Source organism: Polistes canadensis, unplaced genomic scaffold (assembly GCF_001313835.1).
Source record: "Polistes canadensis isolate GaletaPanama2010 unplaced genomic scaffold, ASM131383v1 scaffold_166, whole genome shotgun sequence".
NCBI classification, from domain to species: Eukaryota; Metazoa; Arthropoda; class Insecta; order Hymenoptera; family Vespidae; genus Polistes; species Polistes canadensis.
Genome location: NW_014569713.1, coordinates 240,970 through 262,766, shown reverse-complemented (window position 1 = coordinate 262,766; position 21,797 = coordinate 240,970). Strand labels below are relative to the sequence as shown.

The 21,797-nt window shown below is 29.4% G+C and overlaps 8 protein-coding genes and 1 non-coding gene across 10 annotated transcripts in view; 3 read left to right on the top strand and 6 right to left on the bottom strand.

The window, feature by feature from the left end:
• Positions 1–152, bottom strand: part of LOC106789157 (phytanoyl-CoA dioxygenase, peroxisomal-like) — a 32,130-nt gene extending 31,978 nt beyond the window's left edge. Inside the window, exon 1 of the mRNA XM_014753126.1 lies at positions 86–152. The gene's annotated coding sequence lies outside the window, so the exon portion shown is untranslated. The remainder of the gene's footprint in view (positions 1–85) is intronic.
• The window catches only part of LOC106789154 (gamma-glutamyltranspeptidase 1-like), a 5,227-nt gene extending 1,505 nt beyond the window's left edge, over positions 1–3,722 (top strand). The window contains exons 3-10 of the mRNA XM_014753120.1: positions 571–807; positions 1,095–1,318; positions 1,510–1,702; positions 1,811–2,011; positions 2,111–2,360; positions 2,659–2,852; positions 2,962–3,202; positions 3,329–3,722. Of these exons, the coding sequence (XP_014608606.1) occupies positions 571–807; positions 1,095–1,318; positions 1,510–1,702; positions 1,811–2,011; positions 2,111–2,360; positions 2,659–2,852; positions 2,962–3,202; positions 3,329–3,592 (1,804 nt within the window). The 3' untranslated portion in view covers positions 3,593–3,722. The remainder of the gene's footprint in view (positions 1–570; positions 808–1,094; positions 1,319–1,509; positions 1,703–1,810; positions 2,012–2,110; positions 2,361–2,658; positions 2,853–2,961; positions 3,203–3,328) is intronic.
• Positions 3,723–5,991: 2,269 nt separating this feature from the next.
• On the top strand, positions 5,992–7,389 carry LOC106789159 (nuclear protein 1). The gene is made up of 2 exons (XM_014753130.1): positions 5,992–6,445; positions 7,040–7,389. The coding sequence occupies exon 1, from the start codon at positions 6,220–6,222 to the stop codon at positions 6,430–6,432; it is 213 nt and encodes a 70-aa protein (XP_014608616.1). The 5' UTR covers positions 5,992–6,219; the 3' UTR covers positions 6,433–6,445; positions 7,040–7,389.
• A 32-nt stretch (positions 7,390–7,421) lies between these two features.
• Positions 7,422–11,882, bottom strand: LOC106789150 (GATA zinc finger domain-containing protein 14-like). The gene is made up of 8 exons (XM_014753115.1): positions 11,866–11,882; positions 11,521–11,670; positions 11,351–11,449; positions 11,186–11,284; positions 10,897–11,079; positions 8,800–10,807; positions 8,406–8,717; positions 7,422–8,334 (listed from the first exon to the last, which is right to left on the bottom strand). Exons 2-8 carry the CDS (start codon positions 11,611–11,613, stop codon positions 8,123–8,125), a joined length of 3,006 nt encoding a protein of 1,001 aa, XP_014608601.1. The 5' UTR covers positions 11,614–11,670; positions 11,866–11,882; the 3' UTR covers positions 7,422–8,122.
• A 188-nt stretch (positions 11,883–12,070) lies between these two features.
• LOC106789152 (methylcrotonoyl-CoA carboxylase subunit alpha, mitochondrial) lies at positions 12,071–15,303 on the bottom strand. Its single transcript, XM_014753117.1, has 9 exons — positions 14,930–15,303; positions 14,797–14,863; positions 14,334–14,718; positions 13,912–14,246; positions 13,504–13,800; positions 13,184–13,393; positions 12,599–13,093; positions 12,343–12,528; positions 12,071–12,247 (listed from the first exon to the last, which is right to left on the bottom strand). Exons 1-9 carry the CDS (start codon positions 14,992–14,994, stop codon positions 12,137–12,139), a joined length of 2,151 nt encoding a protein of 716 aa, XP_014608603.1. The 5' UTR covers positions 14,995–15,303; the 3' UTR covers positions 12,071–12,136.
• A 199-nt stretch (positions 15,304–15,502) lies between these two features.
• Trnai-aau lies at positions 15,503–15,576 on the bottom strand. Its single transcript has one exon. It is a non-coding gene; the product is annotated as a tRNA-Ile (tRNA).
• A 434-nt stretch (positions 15,577–16,010) lies between these two features.
• LOC106789158 (28S ribosomal protein S28, mitochondrial) lies at positions 16,011–17,008 on the bottom strand. Its single transcript, XM_014753129.1, has 3 exons — positions 16,543–17,008; positions 16,343–16,464; positions 16,011–16,260 (listed from the first exon to the last, which is right to left on the bottom strand). The coding sequence occupies exons 1-3, from the start codon at positions 16,903–16,905 to the stop codon at positions 16,086–16,088; spliced, it is 660 nt and encodes a 219-aa protein (XP_014608615.1). The 5' UTR covers positions 16,906–17,008; the 3' UTR covers positions 16,011–16,085.
• Positions 17,009–17,105: 97 nt separating this feature from the next.
• On the top strand, positions 17,106–18,146 carry LOC106789162 (mitochondrial import inner membrane translocase subunit Tim10). The gene is made up of 2 exons (XM_014753132.1): positions 17,106–17,262; positions 17,450–18,146. The coding sequence occupies exon 2, from the start codon at positions 17,623–17,625 to the stop codon at positions 17,911–17,913; it is 291 nt and encodes a 96-aa protein (XP_014608618.1). The 5' UTR covers positions 17,106–17,262; positions 17,450–17,622; the 3' UTR covers positions 17,914–18,146.
• A 280-nt stretch (positions 18,147–18,426) lies between these two features.
• LOC106789155 (regulator of chromosome condensation-like) lies at positions 18,427–20,845 on the bottom strand. 2 transcript variants are annotated; one of them, XM_014753123.1, is made up of 6 exons: positions 20,723–20,845; positions 20,532–20,615; positions 19,837–20,216; positions 19,392–19,758; positions 19,044–19,316; positions 18,427–18,949 (listed from the first exon to the last, which is right to left on the bottom strand). In XM_014753123.1, coding segments are annotated over exons 1-6 (1,296 nt in total). In that variant the 5' UTR covers positions 20,724–20,845; the 3' UTR covers positions 18,427–18,758. The 2 variants fall into 2 exon arrangements, with proteins under 2 accessions (XP_014608609.1, XP_014608607.1); XM_014753121.1 differs by having other exon boundaries at positions 19,837–20,219; positions 20,723–20,829.
• Between the last annotated feature and the right edge of the window lie 952 nt (positions 20,846–21,797).

The following is a 21,797-nucleotide window of genomic DNA, read 5'->3' as shown; positions in this document are numbered from 1 at the left end:
ATATATATATTATTATTAATCTAACACACTATATTATTAACTATATATATCAAAAGTTAAAATATAATATATAAAAATTACGTACTCTTTTGAAGAATGGGAGTTTCTCGCAACGATACGGTCATCAGCGATTCTATTCGAGAACTAATTCTTTATAACAAGTGGTTATTTTATCGTAGGTTACTTTTTCTTTACTTTTTTTTTTTATATCGTCGAACACGTCATTCTAATAATAATTTCTAGATACCAATAGCATTATTATATTATTAATATGTTTATTCCAATAGTAAGCTTTTTTTTTTTTACTTGTACACTTATATAATTAAACATTTACATAGATGATATTAATGTAAACCTGTAATTATATTTAAACGTTGCAATTATTACGCGACCTTGCTCGTGTTTGCGATAACATTAATATTTCGCGTAATTAGGATTAACATAATAACGCTATGCGTTAATATATAAAAGGAAAAAAAAAAAAAACAAGCATGCAAATAAAAAAACAAACAAACAAAACACACTCGAGCTCCAAACGGTTTGTCTGAATGAATGGTTATAATCTTTCAGATCTCGTTTTCGCACGAAAGGTGTGATCATAATTGGTATCGTGGTTGCAGTGATCCTCAAAATAATCATTGCCGTATGCCTTTACGCCATCCATGACAGTTTAAAATATCACGAAAATGAAGGGACTTTGTTGCCACCAGATCCGGAGTACAACCAACCACCATCCTGGAGCAAATTGAGGGTCTTTAAACGTGGTGCAGTTTGTGCCGATGGTGCACCATGCGCCGTCATTGGCAAGTGAGTTATAACTCAAACAAACAAAAATATATATTTAACATATTTATTATATTATATTAGGTTGAACCTCAATATCTCGTGGATTTTGTTCAATTAATCATATTTCAAAATAAATTTTACGAGAAGAAAAAAAAAACAATCCATCGTGCGCAATTTATAATACAATTTTTGTAAACGCAATTAAATTGGTTCATCCTAATAATTATCGTTCAAAGTTTAAACGTGCGCTAATAAATGTTGTAATGTATGATTTTACTTTATTTTTTCTTTTTTTTTTGTCATATTAGGAACATATTGGAAAAAAATGGCTCGGCGGTGGATGCAACGATCGCATCAATGATATGCAACGGTCTCGTAAATATGCAAAGTTTGGGACTAGGTGGTGGATTTCTTATGACCATTTATGATAGATCAGCTGGTCAAGCTTATGTATTAAATGCGAGAGATAGAGCACCATTATCAGCTAACGCAACTATGTACACTGATAAACCTAAACACGTTTCTTCGATCGGTAAATAATATTTTATTTTAGCACAATCTTATTATATTATAATTTTTTTCTTATTACCTAAAGAATCTTTTTTTTTATAAAATAGAGAAAGAGAATCGATTGATTTTTTTTTTACTTCCAATTCATTTCTATATGAATTATTTTGTCTATATTATTATTGTTCATATTATATTTACAGTTAATAATTTTAGGTCCTCTTTCTATTGCGGTACCTGGAGAAGTGGCCGGTTATTGGGAAGCTCATAAAAGATTTGGCAAATTACCATGGGCAGATCTTTTTCAACCTAGTATAGAATTATGCGAAAAGGGTTACAATGTATCCAAAATTCAATACGACGGATTTGGATACAACGAGAAGAATATTTATTCGGATCCTACTTTAAAGTTGGTCACAGTTTATTTCTATATTTTGTCTTCTTTTGTGTTTTGTTTTAAACTTCTATTCTTATGGATATCCTTCCTTTTTTTTTTTTTTTTTTTGGAAATTTTTAGGAAATTATTCGTCGATCCGAAAACGAACAAATTCATCAACATCGGTTCGATCGTAAGACCCAAAACATTATGCGAAACGTTAAAAATCATTGCTAAAGAGAATGCTACAGTATTGTACAATGGAACGCTTGGTGAAACGGTCGTTGAAGATTTACAAAAGAGAGGCAGTATTATTACAATGAAGGATTTCAATGCATTTAGGTATATAAAATATGTTAAATGTTAATTCATTATCATGGATATTAAAGTTCTTATAAAGGAACATTAGAATTAACGAGACAAATATTTAACATTGTTCAGAGCTACGTGGGAGAAACCAGTTGAGGAAAAATTTTCAAATGGTATTAGACTTTTTACACCGGGAACACCAGGCAGCGGAAGTTTACTCAGTTTTATTTTAAACATTTTCGATGGCTTCCGATTTACGTCCGAGAGTTTGTCGGACTTCAATTCGACCATCGTAACTTATCATAGAATGTTAGAAACCTACAAATACGCTTATGCCTTACGAGGTAACATGGGAGATAAGGATTTTGTCGATATGACGGAAGTATGTTGTTTTGTTGTTTTTTTTTATGTTCCCGTGTCAAATCTAATTCAAATATAATATGTTATATTATATATAATTAAGTCACATTTATTTTAATAATTACTTAAGTCCATTTTTTATTTTTTCCGTTAAATGCTTTTTTATTATAGTTAACTTACATTTGTAGATATTATTATCAGTCAACAACAATAAAAATATTCAAATGGACTTAGTACACTTTCAAAATAAACGACTCAATTATATTTATATATATATATAATATAGGAACATGTAAAATAAAGTAATTTATTATTTATAGTTAAACAATAATTTAACGTCAAAGGATTACGCGAATCAGATAAGAATGAAGATAGAAGATACTAAAACTTGGGATGATCCAAAACATTATGGGGCTTCCATTTATAGTAATACCGAAGATCATGGGACAGCTCATATTTCAGTTTTAGCACAAAATGGTGACGCCGTTTCGGTTACCAGCACGATTAATTTCTAGTTTGTATATCTATTACAACATTATTTTTCGTCAATGTAAAAACTTTCCTAAAATTTCAAATAATATATATTTAAAATATCGTAATACACTTTTGTTTATTTTTCGTAGCTTTGGTAGCGGAGTAACCAGCGAGAGAACTGGTATTTTATTTAACAACGCCATGGACGATTTTGGAATACCATTTAAAACTAATTACTTCGGAGTTCCACCTAGTCCCAATAATTATATCGAACCTGGTAAACGACCGATGTCCTCGATGGTACCTTCAATTTTAATAGATGAAAATGGAGACGTTAAATTGGTCGTTGGTGCATCGGGTGGTACTAAAATAACGACTGCTGTCTCTCAGGTATAACCAATATATATATATCGTTTTATTTTCTTTTATTATTTTCCAATTCGTGAACACCTACTAATTGTTTTATTGAAATAATTAGATTAGTTAATGGTATCCAATAAAAAATAATTCTCTTAGGTGATTGCCAAAATTTTATGGATGGGAAACACGGTTAAGGAAGCCGTTGATGCCCCAAGAATACATCATCAATTATTTCCTGCTGAAGTTTCTTACGAATATGGTGTACCCAAACAGGTGATTGACGGTTTGAAGAATTTGGGATACAAAACGTCTCGTTATAGAGAACGTGGTAGCGTGGTATGCGTAATTTTCTGCCATAATGGTACAATACACGCAAATGCGGATTACCGAAAGGGTGGTGACGTTTATGGCATCGATTGAACCCTGTCTCTCTCTTTATCTCTTTTGTTAAATACTTTTTTCATGTGAACAAGAAAAAAAAACAAACACGAAATGCAAGTCATTTTCTAGTACAATTATTTCCAATTCCAATAAAAAGTTTTACACGGTATCTTGTTATATGTGTTATGTATATTTATCATCGTATGTGTGCGTGTATGCGTGTGTCATCCTATCGATCACTATTTTATCCTAATAATACAATCACCAATGTAATTTATTTAAACGAAAAACAGTTGAGATAACTCTCATTTGCGATAAGACATTGCCAAGCAATATGATATGCACATTAACAACTAATGTTTATTTTTAAAAACCGTATATATATAATATCAGTACCCATTGTTCTTCTCGTCGTAATTCGTTCGTTTGCACGTCAATGTGTATGGTGAAAAAAAAACAACAAGAACGTGACTTTTTACGCAGGCTTAGCAACCATTTTTTTCAATTCAATATCTACCTAAAATGTCAAGATTGGGAAACCGTTTTGCGATTTACATAAGGTCACGGTAAACAAGGCCATTTAATTCCGTCCCACGTCGGTTGTTGTTTACAATTTTAAATATCTACGCGAATATTGGCCACTAACGATTGATTCCTCACGAAATCCGAATCCTGATTATAAGTATGATAATGTACTTTAGATACTAGATACCCCTCTGTCCCTTCCTATCTACATTGGTATACTTTTACACTAATATATAAGTATACACACAGGTATCCGAAAATACGATTATCTTGATTGAACCAGTTTCCTTAGTTTAATCACCTCTAACTCTACGTTATCATTTCTGTTTTCTGATCGATACAAATCGATTAATTCATTTTAATTGCTAGATCTCTAATATCATTCCATTTGTTATTATCCAATTTTGATAAATATTAACACTAGGAAGATTATTATACTTTCTCGTCACGACAACGACAATTTACATGTTTGTAAAGATAAAAATATTAGACAAAGTCGAACAATGAAATAACGAGATACACATTACAAGAATTTAATAAAGATAACAAATTGAATGAAAAGAACAAAATAATAAAAATAAAAAATAAATGCTCACACGTTTGTGTGTGTGTGTGTTCGTTTTTATTCGCGTCGACTTCGTGCAAAGTGAATTCTGTTGATATTTCTAATCGAATTGGCCTTGGGCCTTGATAATGCGAATTCTCTTCTGACAGTTTTATCTCGATCTTTCAATATAAATAATATTATTATGGCATCGTTTTATCAACAATCGACGATTAGTCATAGCAATACTGAAATAATAAACGTCTTTTTCGCACCTTTTGTATACATACATATATAGATATATATATCGAAATAAGTATGTCAATATCTCGTGCATATTTTCATATGCAAATAAGATAAATTATTTTTAAATGATGTACTTTTTGTTTCATTACAAACCTGTCAAAAATTAAATACAAGTATGGAGAAAATTAATTGTGCGCATATGTAACGTAATATTGTGTTACGTTAAATATTTGGAAAAATATTATTGTGTCATTATTACAAATATATGAATAATATATGTTAAAATTTTCCAAAAAGAAAATCAAAATACACATGTCTTGTGAATTGATAAACATTCGAAATTAAAACTCGTGCAGGGTCATCTAATCTAATTGCGATAAGTTTAAACGAGATTGGAATTGATGTAAACTGAAAAGTTATAATTAATATTTTATGTTTAATTAAAGATAACAGAAAATTCGAGAAACTCGTGTTGAACTCAATCGACTTTTCGAATTTTTTCGTAATCGCATTTATATAAATATCAAGTTACAATGAGGAATCAGTTTCGTTCAAACAAATATCCTATCTTTGCTTTTGCTGATATAAATTGAGATCATAATTTAAAAGGAAAAATATATATAGATATAGGAAATACGATATTATCTACCGAGCGAGTTAATATCAACATCTACGTGTACACGTATCTATATATATATATACTTTCAGCTTATATTTATTTTGTATATAGTTAGCGCACTTATTCGAGCATAAACATTAAGAACACTAGCGCAACTGTTAACAGTACCGATTACAGGAATGAACAAAAACGACGCAAAATGATCATCACTCTTCAAACAAAACTTACTTATTATATCGAAACTTCGATATAACGTTTTTTCTTACTTTTATTGTTCTTTAAATTTTGTTCCCATTACAAATTACAAAAGCTTAAATAATAAATAGCGACAAAATTGTAGAAATTTATTTTTTTCGGTTGTCAGAGAAAGGGAGAAGAAAAATACAAAAAATATAAAAATAAAATATCGCGTTGTGTGTTTGAAGATAAATGTAAGCACAGTTTAGTTATGTTATGATGCGCGTTGTACGTTACTGCGAAATACGCATGCGTAAACACTCGAGCTTATCCTATAAAAGAAGGGACGCAAGGACGTCATTGAATTTAGTATCGAATCGAACGTTAACTCGTTACAACAATTGCAACGCGAAAAAGAAAAAGTTTATTTTTTTGTGCAGTATTTTCTTAATCTCACCCACCCATCTACGCGCTGTTGCTGCTGTTGCTGTTGCTACGACGCATTATTTTTGTCTAAATCTATTTCTTTGCGTGATTACAAGAAAATCAGAAATTATGTCCGATAACTACTACGTCGACGAATACGAGCACTTCAACTACGATTACGACAAGCATATATTTACTGGCCACGGTGGAAAACAACGTTCAAAACGCGAAGCCGACGCTCATACTAATCATTTTGATCCGAGCGGCCATTCTAGAAAGATTTTAACGAAGCTAATGAATTCCGAACATAACAAAAGGCAACAAGGGAAGACCAAAGCGTAAATCGTTGTGTTGGGTAAATTCGATTAACCGTTACTTTTCTTTTTCTTTATTATTTTTCATTTCGCTTTTATGAAGAATCTATAATATAATTTGTATACATACATATATGTATATGTATGTATGTATGTATGTATATATGTATGTATGCTTGATGACTAATAACGTTTACCTTGTCATTTCTATTGTTTTATTTTCTTTGTGCTGAAAAAAGAAATAATACATTTCAACTATTAAATCGCATTATACGTTTTCTTTTAATTTAAATATAATTTATATTACGTGTCTTACTATTACGCAATAACAACTCGTATCTTCTCTACCATTGAAAATGAATAAATCGATCTTCCCGATATATATAACTACGTCTTACATTTCTTATCGCGGCCGCCATTTTAAATGCAATCGCTGATTTACGCCCAACATTTCATAAGAAAATATTATTGTAATTAATTATAAAGAAAACAAATACTTTCGTTTTATTTATTTAACTTTTTTAATTCACAACAATTAATTTATATATAAAATGAATTGATTTTGTAATCATATAACACAAATATAAATATAATATATCTTATAATATTCTTTTGTTTGTTTTTATTTGTTTCAGGTCTTTGACGTTGGGGCCGGCGCGTATCTCGTAGGAGGGATTATCTATCTCTCATCCTTGATACTTCCTTTCATTACAAGATTATATACGGACATTTTCTCAACGATTAAAATTTCCATGTTGTCGACAAATGCATTTATTCATCTATCAGAAAAAATTTTCATTCGCAATAAAATTTTTAAGTAAGATAGATCGCCCGCGTTATTATATTATATGATATCGGAATAATTATTATCATTCATTCTGTTTTTCATAATTTATGACGCAACTGTCTATCTTTCTTTCATTTTATTTTTATTTTTATTTTTGTCTTTATCGGATCTACTATTAATATAAATATATTCGATTATGGAATTTGTGTTTTGTATCAACACCTTATTGGTCACGTTCCACTAGAACGTTAATGATCAACATCATTTACATATATATATATAGAGATGATTTGTTAATTTCTAAATAGTTGTGATCGTAAGCTTTGTCAGATATATATTCTCTTTTTCGTAAAGTAACAATTAGATCTCTAACTTGTGGGGGAGAAAAAGAAAACGAAAAAAATTTAACAAAAATAAGCTTTGTTTTCTTATATTATTAGCGTGTTTATTATTTCGCTGAATCTATTATTCGTAATATCAATGATAAGCTTTTTTTTCTAAGTTGTATTATGAAAAATCTTTGATACTTAAGTTAAGTTATCCTTGTGTTAAACTGTGAGTAATAATTATATAGATATTAAAATAAGGATTTAATAAAATAGAATATCTTTTTAAAAGTTATATTGATTCTTTAGTGTATATATTACAATATAAATCTAAATTACATATACAATAGAAAATCATATATACAAATAATAAGATTTACATTCTGATTGGTAACTAAATATCTATTAGTCGTAAATATATAATATAAATCATTTATCTTTTTCTTTTTATAACAAAAAACATACCGGGCGTCTTATATGAAAATCGATTCTTAAGGAGTAAACTTAAAAAATTTATATTTGTTTGCAAGATAATTTCTATCATAATAGTCATTTTGAATGGAATTTTTTTGCATAGGCACTTATGATGAAAATTAATCAAATAATTACATCAATTTATATTTATCGAAATCTAATTCTTGCTTTAAAATACCAGTTAAAAGAAACTCGGTAGATTGTACAGTTACACCTTTTGGTGCTTTTACCAACCATTTATCCACCTTCTTCAAACCATTTTCGTTGCTTATAATAACTGTTTTTATTGTCAATTCCATAGGTGCACGTAAAACAGCTTTGCCTCCGCACGACGCAATCATAGCTTAAGATAAAAAGAAATAAATTGATTTAATTAATATTTTTGGTATTAGTATAGATATATATAAGACTCACCTTTCAATTCTGGTATAGGTGGTGAGACTATATTTGGAGTTAATAAAACTATATAACCGTCTAACAATTGTCGTTCTTTAGCCTTTTCCAAGCTCTTTCTCAATCTAAATCCGTATTTTGCTTCCATAGCTGGATCCTTTAGAAAATAATTGTTCCAATCTAAGAAATGTCCAGCTCGTTTGCTTTCGAGTAACCAATTAACGGATACTATTGGTATTGCTTTTGCTAAAGTACAAAGAAATTTAGTTGTCCTACGTATTTTATCTGTAACTAATACAGTACACTCAGAAGGATCGTCCACCTTGACAGCACCTAAACAATAAAATGGTTAAGCTAAATTTAACACAATTATACGATTAATTGATATTTATTATAAATGTGGAAAGAAAAGTACCTAATACTTTTAATACTTTGACATAATCGTCATCCGTTAAACCGGTAAACAAAACTTTTTCTTTTGGAGTAGAAAATGAAGAATTCGAGTTCACATTAGATATAGATTTACGAGTATCCGAAGTTCTTATATTAATAATTACATCCGTTGAAAGTTCGGATTCTTTTTTTTTTCTTTTTCTCAAAACAATACTACTATTTTGATCTATCTCTTTTTCCATATTTGTGGACCGAGTAAGCGAAGAATTCCTTGTAGATGGTAGGGATCTTTTATTTCTATCCTTCCTGATCAATGAATCATCCGTCATAGAAGAATCAAGAGACGATTGCGAAGTATTATTTTTATTTAAGTTCTTTTGTTTCGCTCGCAATACTCGTATTTTGTACTTTTCATTACTCGTTTCACCTTTACGGGAAACATCATAACTATTGTTTAAAGAATTGTTATCCGAATTGACATTCGACCTTTTACGTTTTCGTTCAATATTTTTCGTCTTACTATCGTTAATCAAAGAATTTTCCATGATCATAGCAACTTCTTGTGACTCCTCTCCCATTTCTTCTTCTGATGTGTCGTTTTTCTCCCCACGTTCTTTTTTGGTCATAGATCGAGAATTACGTTTTGGTATTTCGTTTTTTCTTTTTCTAGTATTTCTCTTGATCGTTTTATTTCTTGTATTAATTTTAGATTCATCATTTGAACTCTTAACGGTAACTATATTTTCTTTTGTGCTTGATCTTTTATCCATCGAATGGCTCGATCTTTTATCCATCGAATGGCTCGATCTTTTATCCATCGAATGGCTCGATCTTTTATTTTTCTGAGAGATCAAACTTTTAGTCATTTTGTTTGAATCCTCGTCACTTTCATTTAACGTCGTATCCGTTGCGTTCTTGTCGATAGATTTAGTTTTATTCATTTTAGATGATGCGTCAAATTTATCGGCAGTTTTTGTATTACGATGAAACTTTCTAGTCTTATTTGTTCGCTTTACTAGCGCCACAGGATTAGATGAATTTGAAAGAGTGCCAGATATAGTAACCTCTGGCAAACGAGATAAGATGTCATCATCATCATCTTGTAAATCACTTTGGAAATTGGATTTAGCTAATTTAAATGTCTTACTATTTGTAATGTTCATTTCTCCGATTACTTGCGTACTCGCTGTCTCATAATCGATATCTTCTACACTAGAATTACATTTGGTTATGTCAATTCTATTTGCTTGTAACTTCTTAGCTGAATCGGAACCATTGTTACTTTCTATGTTTATTATTTGTGTATCTATCGAATAAATATCAGTATCATTTTTTTTCTTGTACTTTTCACTACTTCCATTAACACGGCAAGGAAGCTCAGAAAATTCTATTATTTGCGTATTTAACGTTTCCATATTATCATTATCACTTGTTTCTCTATTAGTTTGTCCTTCTTTTGAATTTGAAATGCAGTCAGGAAAGGATATCAATTGAGTTTCTACAGAATTCAAATCAACATTATCTTTCTCTTCCTTATTATTTTCTTTAATCGAATGTGAAGAATCATTTTTCGACCGAAGATGCTTGGTTGCTGCCGATGCAATATCTCCTTTTATGCTATTCAATTTTTCTACTTGATCGTTAACATTTGTTTTCTTTATGGGTGTACTCGTTGAACCAATGGCTTTGCATTTTTGTTCCATTGTTATTGTGTTATCGATATTACTAACATTTTCGTCGCATTTTTCTGTTTCTTCCTGTAACGATGATTTTTGCATATGTTTCAAATATGAATCGATATTAACATGTTGCGTAGCCGCATCAAATATATCATCCGATTCGTAACTCGAATTGCGATTGTTCTGCTCGCATGCGCTAACATTTATTTCTGTACTAATATTTTGTTTGCTCATATTTTGTAATATTTCTTGAGCTGACTGGTTTGTGAATGTACAAGAAATGGATTTTTTGGAATATTCTTGTATCGCCGTAATTTTACAATTACTCTTATTCGAAGTTGAATGAGTAATCTAAAAAAATAGAAATATAATTGTATATGTTAATAATAGTTTACTTTCGTTTCTAGTTATATTGCTTTGTATATTAATATTATCTTCACCAATAATGAATCTGGAGTTTTTAAATGTGAAACTGTTACACTACTCTGATCGACACGTTCAGGAGTTTCGGGGATGGTTAATGCCTTTCCTGAATAACATGATTTATAAATTGCTCTTATCCTGCCGAATTGAATTATACTATTATCCTTTAATTCATAATAACGCGCAGGACGTAGAACAACCTGTAGTAAAAGTATCATTTTAGATTATTTTGATAATTAGCATAATAATTATATTTCTTTAGAATCTATAAAATTTGTTTATGTTTAAATGAACTCATAAACTTACATTATTAAGTAATGTTTTATTGCAAGAATTCAAATCACTTATCCATGAGGGCGTTGGATATGTATATGCTTCTATCTCTGCATGATATTTTGATATACTCTGTAATAAAAATATTGTTAGAAAAGAGGAAATATAATAGTCCATTAAATATAACAAACAAAATACCTGATCTTCCAAATGAATATTACAATGGGAATTACGTCCTATATTACAAACTCCCTCATAAATAGGGTATGATTTAGAATTGACAATTAATACACCAACCTGAAACATTAATCATTATTTAATTACCCAACTATCGTTGAAAATAAATCTTATAAATCTTGATTTATTACCTGTTCATTCTGTATTTTATCCGGTACCACATCAATCTTTTGTGTAGCTGCATCATCATTATCATGATAAGGTTGAGTTGCTAACAGATCCATATCAAATTACAGATTCAAATACAAAGGTTTAGCTTTTTAATTACCACAGTTAAATATCTTGAAAATATTCATAATAAATAATTAATATTTAACAAAAAACGTAATCTCTGTTTGTATATAGTACGTATTATTTTTCACACAATTAATATGTCTCTTTCTATCTTTATCTCTTTAACAATAAGAAGATTCATATGTGTTTAAGTAAACAATTGTGTTTAAAATAATAAAAAATAAATAATAAATTAACCTTACCAAATTGTCACAGTTCTAGAAATACGTTTTCTCTTAGTAAAAAATAACTAGGGAAAAGTAATTGTACAGCAGCGCCATCTGCGTTTAACAATGAACTGCCACTTTAATTTATATGTAATTAAATATGTAATTAATTGTACTTGCAAGTATAATTATTATATTTTTCCAAAATAATATATGTTTTATTACATTTTATATATATATAAATATAAAAAATATAAATGTGAATTATAGATTTTGTATAAAAATATTTCAATGTGCGTTTTTAAAATTACTCTTTTACTTGTGATAATTTCACAAGAAGATTATCCTTTGAAACATTATCACCGACCGAAAACAAAACATCTTCGACAATTCCGTCAATAGATGCTTTAATTACGTGCTGCAAAAAAAAAAAATAATAAACTTTTATGAATGTTATGACCAAACGAAAAAGTCATGAAAAATTTGTATAAATTTCAATTAAAATCAACTTACTTCCATTTTCATAGCTACGATAACAACTAATGCATCACCTTGTTGAACCTTATCACCTATTTTAACAAATATTTTTTCTATTATCCCAGACATAGGACTAATTGCTGCTGAAGGATGTAATTCTATATTTTTGGTAAGCTCCGATACAAATTTAGGATTGGGTATATTCAATTGCCATTCTTGACTCTGGAAGATGAATTTTTAGTGTATGAATATTTAATTACTAATATAATTAGGAACTAATTGATCAACTTACATTAGTAAATAAGTGCAACCTATTTCCAAGTTTAGTAACTTTTGTTTTCGTAATTACTCCATCTATTTCTATATTTAATTGTAACACATTATTTATTTTCTTCATTGTACCATGTACTTGTCTCCATGGCCCAATATTGTTGACTCTCATAGAATATATTTCAGGCTCAACATATTTTACACTCACTTCCATATTTTTATCATTGACAGTAAAGTTTAATGTTCTATTTAATATATGATTAAATCTAAATCCAGTTTCTGTAGCAAATGGGCTAAAAGGATTATTTGTTTTTAAAGATATAGTTAAGGCATTCATTTCCTCGTATAAAATTAGCGCGAGGACACTTTGCATCAATACGCCATTAGGAATACGTAAATCTGGAAATAACTCTTTACTATTTTCCTCTATGAAACCCGTATGAACTTTTCCATTTTGAAACTTTGGATGAGAGCATATATCTTTAATGAATTCAATATTTGTATCAAGCCCAGCTACCTAGAAACATTTAATTTTTTCATTTAAAATAACAACAAAAAAATACTTTTCATCGATTAATATGTTTCTATGCTAAATTTATAAACTTACATTATATTCGCTAAGTTTAGATCTAAGAATTCTAAGTGCTTCATTTCTATTAGCTCCCCAAACAACTAATTTAGCTATCATCGGATCATAATGAACCAGCACATCGTCGTTTTCCTTAACACCAGTTTCAACTCTAACAGTTTCCGATGTCTCAGGAATCCTCAAATAAGACAAATGTCCTGCTCCTGGTAAAAAACCATTTCTTGGACTCTGTAACGAAATAAGAAAATAAAATGATAAAACATTAATTAAATATATAGGTATTGATATGAGCAATGACATTATTTAAATAGTATACAACATAAAATATAAATATTTACTTCCGCATAGATCCTAGTTTCAAAAGCGTGTCCATGAAGATGGATTTCTTCTTGCTTTAAAGGAAGTATTTCACCAGCAGCTACTTTTAATTGCCATTCTACGAGATCCAATCGCGTAATTGCTTCCGTAACAGGATGTTCTACCTGGAGACGTGTATTCATTTCCATAAAGTGGAAATTGTAGTTGGTTGGATCCATTATAAATTCTACAGTACCGGCTCCAACGTAACCTACAGCCTTTGCCGCACGGACAGCCGTCTCTCCTAATTCTATTCGTAGTTCTGGAGATATACCAGGCTATACGACATATGCATTACATAAACTTTAAGATTTTGTCTCTTTTACTCTAATTATTGTTATCTTACTTTTTAATTAATATTGTCTTTCATAATAACGCAGATAACATACAGCAGGTGCTTCTTCTATCACTTTCTGATGTCTCCTTTGAATAGAACAATCTCTTTCAAATAAGTAAACTGCATTGCCATGTTTGTCTGCAAATATTTGTACCTCAACGTGCCTCGGTTTCTCAACGTATTGTTCCAAAAGAACAGCCGAATCACCAAATGCTTTTTGCGATTCAGTTCTTGCTGATTCCAAAGCATCCAAAAATCCATTTTCATTTAAAACAATCCTCATACCTTTACCACCTCCGCCACGTATCGCCTTTATCATTAATGGGAAACCAATGTTTTTGGCTTCAGATAGCAAAGTTTCATTGGATTGATCGTCTCCATGATAACCTGTCGAAAAGTTATTAAAATTATGATGAACAATAATATATGATATAAAATATTTTGTAATTTTGTATAACCGTAATCATTGAATACCTTCTATAACAGGTACGCCAGCATTAGCCATTATTTTTTTTGATTTATTTTTTATACCCATATCTCTAATTGCGCTTGCAGGAGGTCCAATAAAAATGACATTTTCTTTTTGACAAAGTTCTGCAAATTCAGTATTTTCAGAAAGAAAACCGTATCCTGGATGTATCGCTTGGCATTTTGCTTGTTTAGCAACGGATATTATTTTGTCTTGTCGTAAGTAACTTTGACTAGATTGAGCTGGACCAATACAATATGCTTCATCGGCAAGATTCACATGCATTGCATTTCTATCCACATCACTGTATACTGCTACAGTTTTTATTCCTAATCTTTTGGCTGTCCGTGATATTCGACATGCTATTTCTCCTCTATTGGCAATAAGTACCTACAATGTTAGCAAATTTTATTTTACTTAAATGATCCTACTATAGAATAAGAAAAAAACAAAAAGAATAAATCTTACTTTGTCGATTTTTACAAGTTGCGTAGGGTTAGTTGTGTGTGAATACGCCTTCGAGGTTAATAAATTCCTATAAGAAAACAATCATTATATGTATGAGAATACAAATGGAAATATTTATTAAATCGTTCCTTACGTTTTTAGTAAAAGTTGAACTTTTCTAGAGTGATACATGATTTTGATAGTTATATATTGCAGCATAACATTAAATACCCTGTTAACGAATTATAATTTTTGTAATTATCATAATTGTTTCACTGCACAGTAAAGATGAATGCGTAATTTAGGTCATCATGATTTTCATATTTAATTGTTGTTACAAGGGTTATGCACCACTATCGAATGAAGAAATAAAATAAGCCATATCTGAGTATTTCTCATTTCACAATATATATTATCTTTCAAAAATATATTTCAGTAACTAAACACACGAATAAGAGTTTATTGAGTAATCCATTTGTGGTATCAAAGTTCATTCAGTTTAATGTACTAATAAGTGAAACTTTATTATCTATTTATGTATGATAACACAAAATATACTATATATATACTTATATGTCTATATGCATAATATAATGCATAACATAAAATATAATTTTTAACGTTCTATTTATTTATTTTGTAAGAAAATTTAGCTGAACAATATGTAATTGTTTACGAATTTTTCTTGTTTTTAAATAAATTTGATCATTGGTTGGAAAAAAAATATTGGCCCTTGGGGGGATCGAACCCGCGACCTTCGCGTTATTAGCACGACGCTCTAACCAACTGAGCTAAAAGGCCAGTTGTAAGATTACTTGCAATAGTAAAACTGCCCCCTCACCATGTACTATTTTGATTAAATCAGTTATTATATATTATATATAGATATATATATAATTATGAAAGTGACCTAACAATAAGTCAAACATAAAAAAAAATAAATTTATCAGTTTCTTCAAATCACATTAGTTTAAACTAAAGTAATTCAACGCAATTTTTACGATATTATCAAAATGAACCATTAGATAGTACTTGTTATTTCAATATTTTATCGAATTCATTTATGTTAATGTTTAAATGTAATTCTTTAAATATTTTAAAACAAGAGATATATGACTTAGACCACTTTCATAATTATGGACTCATATATATATTTATGATCCAAACAATATTGTTTTTATATGCATATATATATATGTATAATAATCTTATAGTAGCATAAATCTTAGAAACACTTTCTCAGTCATTTTTTAATGTGTTTAAGTATTTATTAGAAATTACAATAATTAACAAATACTAAATAGTATGTATTATAATTTAGTCTTTTCTGGTTGCGTATTGACTTGTTTCAATGGAGAATATACTAAACCTAAAAGTATACAATCTGCTTCTAAAATAGTAGTGTCTGTACTTGAACCTAAAAACCTTGCAGATAATTCCAGGTCCTTTATCTTTAAAGTTACCAATGAACCCCTAACATAAAATCTGAAATATAATTTAACTTCAAATTATCAATCGGTTTGCTTAATAATATAATAAATATTGAAGTAAATAATAAAATACATACTCTCCATTTTTTAAAGGTCTAGTACATACGCAATGAAATTTCCATCCAAAATCTATGTATAAATCATCGTTAATGGTTTTAAATATTTTCCCTACGACCCTCTTTCCTTCTGGATCTCCTAACTGTAATGTAATGACTTGTAATACAAAATAAATGTAAAAATCTATAAATCTCTAAGTAAATAAATATAAAAAGCATACATTCATAAATTCTGATTGACGCAATAAAGAAATAAAGGTAGCCGGTTCTTTGGTTTTTATCGGTGTATCAATTTGTGAAAACTTGTCAAATGTCTGCGCAAATCCACTCAACTTTACTTCTGGTTGTGCTAAATCCTTGAGGAATTTCATTTCATTAGATTCGATATTAGAAATTGATTCATCAGATTTATTTAAAGGACTATCAGATGATTTTATTTCTTTAATCTCGGTTTGAGTATTCTCAATCTCGTTCATGCTATCGTCTGGAGATTTTTCACTACTGAATGATTTTATAGACGTTCTATTCGTTCTGATGACATTGATTAAACGTAATTGTTTCCACAATATTTCAAATCGTTGCATTGTTTATAGTAGCAGATAATATGTTTTTTATTTTAATTTATAGGTTATATTTATAGGTTACAATTTTGTTTTATATTATTTCAACTTAAAAAAACTTAAAGTTCCATGCGTGTGAGAGATTAACATGTTTTATAATTTTGGCTACACTGAATTACTCTACTAGAATTTTAACATGCTGAAATGCTAGATATTGGTATTGATAAGCGTCGGTATAGTGCGCACACCCCGAATATCAGTTTAGTATGGTTAATACAATCATGCTGTAGAGTAAATGTTTTATTCGAAAGTTCCTTTAATATATTAAAAAGTATAATTATGAAATTAGGGACGCATCAGAAAATATTTATTGGATGGTAGGTGCGTAGATATTATAACTTTGAATTGTTATTAGATTTATTTAATTATTTATAACCTCAAATATATATATAAAAATGTATAATTCGCAAGAGTTATCATTTCCACGTGTATACGTTATTGGCTTGTTTTAAGGATAAATTAATTAATATTTTGTTTGAATGCTCATTATTGTTATGAATTGTTACAGGGCTATAGTCATTTCTTTTGGAATATATAGCTTTAGCTTATCAAGAAAATACATAGATAATAAAAGGTACGAGATTATGAAAATAAGACAGCGTATGCGGCAATTGGATATTGAAGACAAATAATCACTTAAAATACTTAATATCAAATTTATTCGAATCGAGTAAAACAAAAATGGCAGCTCTACCGCAATTAGATGAGGAAAAAATCAAAATGGTCCAAGATTTGGAATTAGAAATGATGTCCGATATGTATAATCGTATGACTTCGGCGTGTCATCGAAAATGTATTCCACCAAAATATACCGAACCGGAATTAGGAAAAGGAGAATCAATATGTTTAGATCGTTGTGTAGCTAAATATTTAGATGTACATGAACGTATAGGAAAAAAACTTACACAAATTTCCATGCAAGAAGATAATTTTATGAAAAATAAAGTAGACGAGCAACCAAAGACAAGTTAAATTATCCATCATGTATTTTTTGCTGAATGATGATGGTGCTACAATTGTTTAAATCATTTCTTACTGACTTTATAACTTATTCAGATAGAAGCAAGCAGTGAGTTGTCATACTGTAACATTATCGTTGCAAAGCATTAAATTATTGTAGTTCATGCGTATTAATACAATGGCAAATAAAGTACAACTTTGTATTTAATTACCAAATTGTTAATAAAGTTATACTTTAGAAATATTTATTATGAAGAAACGGTAATCTTTTTATTGTTTATATAGATAGTTATATAAATTTTTTATTAAAATTAACTAGAACATAATATGCAGCTTTTATGTCCCACATAAATTATCAATGAACACAAATTTATTCAATATAATTGATAGATTTGCGAAAATATGCTATTGAATACCTGTATTAAAATAGCATTGTACAAAATTTAAAGAACAGGAAGATATTGTATGTACATACATGTATATATATATGCATGTATAGATATTAAAATAATTAAATCAATAGTATTGTAGAAAAAATTTATTTCTGTAATACACATTTGTAAATAGAAAAACTAACAAAGAAATTAAACAATTTCCTATAATTCCAAATTAAACAATTTCCAATAATTCCGAACACCATGATTTCATTTCCGATAATAATGCATTATATACAAAAATGAAAATTCTCCTTTCATCAAGGATTTGAATGCATTAAAAAATTGATCTTGATCATATCTTTGTTTTCGTCATAAAGTTATTAGGCACATTTAATTTACACACATTTTTTTTTTGTCCTTCGTTGTCCGACCTTAGTATCACACATGTGTGATATTATACAAATGTTACATTACTTTTAATTAACCCGCAGTTTTATCTTTTATTGGGCGAGATATCGCTAAAATTAACGTATGTTGTCCACCACCAGAAACTTGTATTATTGTTTTGCCTTCTAATTGTTTCCCTTTAACTAATTGAGGTTCTTCTACATCTTCTTCTGCTCCTGTACCTAGTTGTCCACTTGTTCCCATTCCCCACGAATATAGATCTCCTAAAATTACAAGAAAGAATAGAGAGTAAATTTTAGTAAGGTTTACATTCACGATATGTATATAAAACAGTGGTGCATATATATATTTAAATACCTAATTCTGTAACTGCAAAAGATTGTGCGCTACCAGCTGATACATCGGTACATTTCATAGAACTTAAAGCAGAAACTAAAGTTAATTCGTTGGCATCCGAACAGTTAGGTCCAAGGCCTAGACGACCATATTCTTTACGACCCATTACAAAAACTTGACCTACATCATCTAAAGCAATGGTATGATGTTGACCACTACTGATATGCCTCCATACTTTCCCACTAAAAGTTTTTGATACTTGTGGATGAAAATAAGTGGATGGTTCACTTAAACCTAAAAGAAAGACATAGATGACATTTGTGCTTTTATCATAAATAAATGTTATAATAAATATAAATAGATATTTACCAATTTGATAATAATTGTTCAAACCAAAAACATATATGTCTCCTTTACTATATTCTTTTAGAAAAGTACAATATGTACCCGCCCATATATCATTAAATTCTAATTTCTTAGTAATTTTAAATTCAACTATTCCAGGCGTTAACAAAGGTCCTATACCCTGACGACTATTTCTACTAGCGGTTCTAGCAGCTATTCGTCCTAGTTGACCTTGCTCGCCGCAACCACAGGTATATACATTTCCAGATTCACTAAGTAATACTAAATGATCAGCACCCGATGCTACTTTAACTATTTTAACATTAGGTAATAATTCTATAGGAAGTCTTTCATTTCCTTTTAACGTCAATCCCATAGTACCATGAGAGTCCTATAATAATTCAAAAGTATTTAATATTAATTCATTGTTAGAAGAAAAAAGGTTACTCGAAAGAAGGATGCGACTTACTCTAAAAGAACCCCACGCAAAGACTCTACCATCTTCTAATAATGCAGCGCTGTGAGAGTCACCGGCTGTTACTTGAATAGCTTTAGCAGGTAAATCAACGCAACCTGGTACAGTTTCCGAGCCTTCTTTGGATGTATCTCTTCCCAGAGCCCCTTCATCGTTACATCCAAATGTTATTACCTCACCGGTTTGTCTTAAACAAACATTATGCATGCCTCCAGCTGCTACAGTAACAACATCTTGAAATCCAGGAATAGTCGCAGGACGAATCTTTTCAATGACATCTTCTCCCAGTCCAAGTTGTCCAACATCGCCTTGTCCGAATGCAAGTATGTAACCGCCTTTATTGGATTGTCGTAAATTTGGTTTCAACTTTAAATCTGCTAAAGAGAAGTTTAAGAATTTTTCTATAGTTTAATAATAATATGGCATGGGCTGACTAAGAAGAGGAAGATGAATAATAAAGAAAAATAATTGTTACAAGTTAACGCGTTTAAGATTGAAATATTTTCAGTTAAATGGAATTTAATGGAAATGATCTAAAAAAAAAAACAAAAAAAAAATGCAGTGACCCTACTAAACCCAGCAGTTAAAGAAGTAGAACATTCAATCGTAACACGTAGAATTGTTTATATTGGCTCAGATAAGAGTGAAATTAGAAAATTGCCGTGATAACGAGCTGATGAAATTGTTACCTTGCTTTTTTTTTAGCTGTTTGGACTTCTTTTGTCCCGTCGGAGGAACTTGGGCGGTTCGTTTAGTAGCTTTCCTTGGCGGCACTATAACATTTGTTAGGTTATGTTGATAAATGTTCTTTGAAAATATTTTTCATAACTGTTACACGTAGTCTTTAAGGCAATTTTAATATTGCCGTACTTATACATACTAATATTTTCCAGCACTTGCCGTGGAATACGATTGTAATGTGTTTTTTACTTGCTTGGCGCCAAAAGTAGCAATGCTTCTTAATCTAAACGTCCGTTGCGCAACTCAGCAAAAACCTAATGTCGGATTTTCAACAGAGAAACGATCGTAGCGCGGGCAAATCCTTTCCACATACTGCACTCTCGTATTTTTCTTTAAAGAATAATAAACAAATAATAAATAGGAAGACAATTTTTTATATTTATTTTAATATTTTTTTGTAATCATTTCTTTTCAAGAAAGAAAATAAAATTCACGTTATAGATTTTCATTCGACTAGGATTGTTTTCGGTCACGGCACTTCCGGTTGTTCGCTTGAAACGATCTTCGCGCCAATTGATTGTCTCTTACTTTGAGAAAAATAATCTAGGAGAGGTATAAGTTAAAAATTATTATATATAAGTTTATTTTTTAATTATTAAATATGCTCGTTAACGTTTAAATAAGATGAACGTATTTAAAATAATCATTTATTTATCTCAATCGTTGGAATAATTATTTTTGAAATAACATATCAAACTCGTTTCCGTTCGATCCCCTTATCGATATTTTGAAATCGTACATTTCTTATATCGACATACGAAACGACATTATTTAAATTCATTATAATGATTTTCTCTTTTATTTCTTATATTAATTAAAAAACGCATACACGTAATTATATCCTTGTTTTCCAATAAATAAATAAATAAAAGCTTCGTCAAAATGGCTGCGACAACGCGTTAATTTTTTAACAGGTATAAATTTATTGAAACATCAATTCTTGACTAATCATAGAAAAACTGACAATGAGCTTTATACTTATATCGTATATATAATGTTCATGAATGAAAGAAGATTTATTCGATAGTAATTATTATTATCATCAAAAATTTAAATAATCTATTATTTAGTTAAATAGATCCGAAGATATTTATTTCGTTCGATCGATTAATATATAAATTTAATTTAAAATACTTAAATAAATCTTGCTTCTCAATAATATTGCAATTATCTTTATTATTCGATCAAAATTTATATCTTTTTTTAAAAGAAAA

What these genes read in the sequence shown, in the direction of transcription:
- LOC106789159 (XM_014753130.1), top strand. Translation starts at nt 6,220, where the DNA reads ATGTCCGATAACTACTACGTCGACGAATACGAGCACTTCAACTACGAT.
- LOC106789150 (XM_014753115.1), bottom strand. Translation starts at nt 11,613, where the DNA reads ATGGATCTGTTAGCAACTCAACCTTATCATGATAATGATGATGCAGCT. An exon ending in ATAAAATACAGAATGAACAG is followed by an intron (nt 11,450 to 11,520) that starts GTAATAAATCAA and finishes TTAATGTTTCAG; the next exon opens with GTTGGTGTATTAATTGTCAA. An exon ending in AAACTCCAGATTCATTATTG is followed by an intron (nt 10,808 to 10,896) that starts GTGAAGATAATA and finishes CTATTTTTTTAG; the next exon opens with ATTACTCATTCAACTTCGAA.
- LOC106789152 (XM_014753117.1), bottom strand. Translation starts at nt 14,994, where the DNA reads ATGCTGCAATATATAACTATCAAAATCATGTATCACTCTAGAAAAGTT. An exon ending in GTTCAACTTTTACTAAAAAC is followed by an intron (nt 14,864 to 14,929) that starts GTAAGGAACGAT and finishes GTTTTCTTATAG; the next exon opens with GAATTTATTAACCTCGAAGG. An exon ending in AACTTGTAAAAATCGACAAA is followed by an intron (nt 14,719 to 14,796) that starts GTAAGATTTATT and finishes CTAACATTGTAG; the next exon opens with GTACTTATTGCCAATAGAGG.
- LOC106789158 (XM_014753129.1), bottom strand. Translation starts at nt 16,905, where the DNA reads ATGCAACGATTTGAAATATTGTGGAAACAATTACGTTTAATCAATGTC. An exon ending in GTCAATCAGAATTTATGAAT is followed by an intron (nt 16,465 to 16,542) that starts GTATGCTTTTTA and finishes ATTACATTACAG; the next exon opens with TTAGGAGATCCAGAAGGAAA. An exon ending in AGACCTTTAAAAAATGGAGA is followed by an intron (nt 16,261 to 16,342) that starts GTATGTATTTTA and finishes ATTATATTTCAG; the next exon opens with ATTTTATGTTAGGGGTTCAT.
- LOC106789162 (XM_014753132.1), top strand. Translation starts at nt 17,623, where the DNA reads ATGGCAGCTCTACCGCAATTAGATGAGGAAAAAATCAAAATGGTCCAA.
- LOC106789155 (XM_014753121.1), bottom strand. An exon ending in TTGCGTGGGGTTCTTTTAGA is followed by an intron (nt 19,759 to 19,836) that starts GTAAGTCGCATC and finishes GAATTATTATAG; the next exon opens with GACTCTCATGGTACTATGGG. An exon ending in GAACAATTATTATCAAATTG is followed by an intron (nt 19,317 to 19,391) that starts GTAAATATCTAT and finishes TCTTTCTTTTAG; the next exon opens with GTTTAAGTGAACCATCCACT.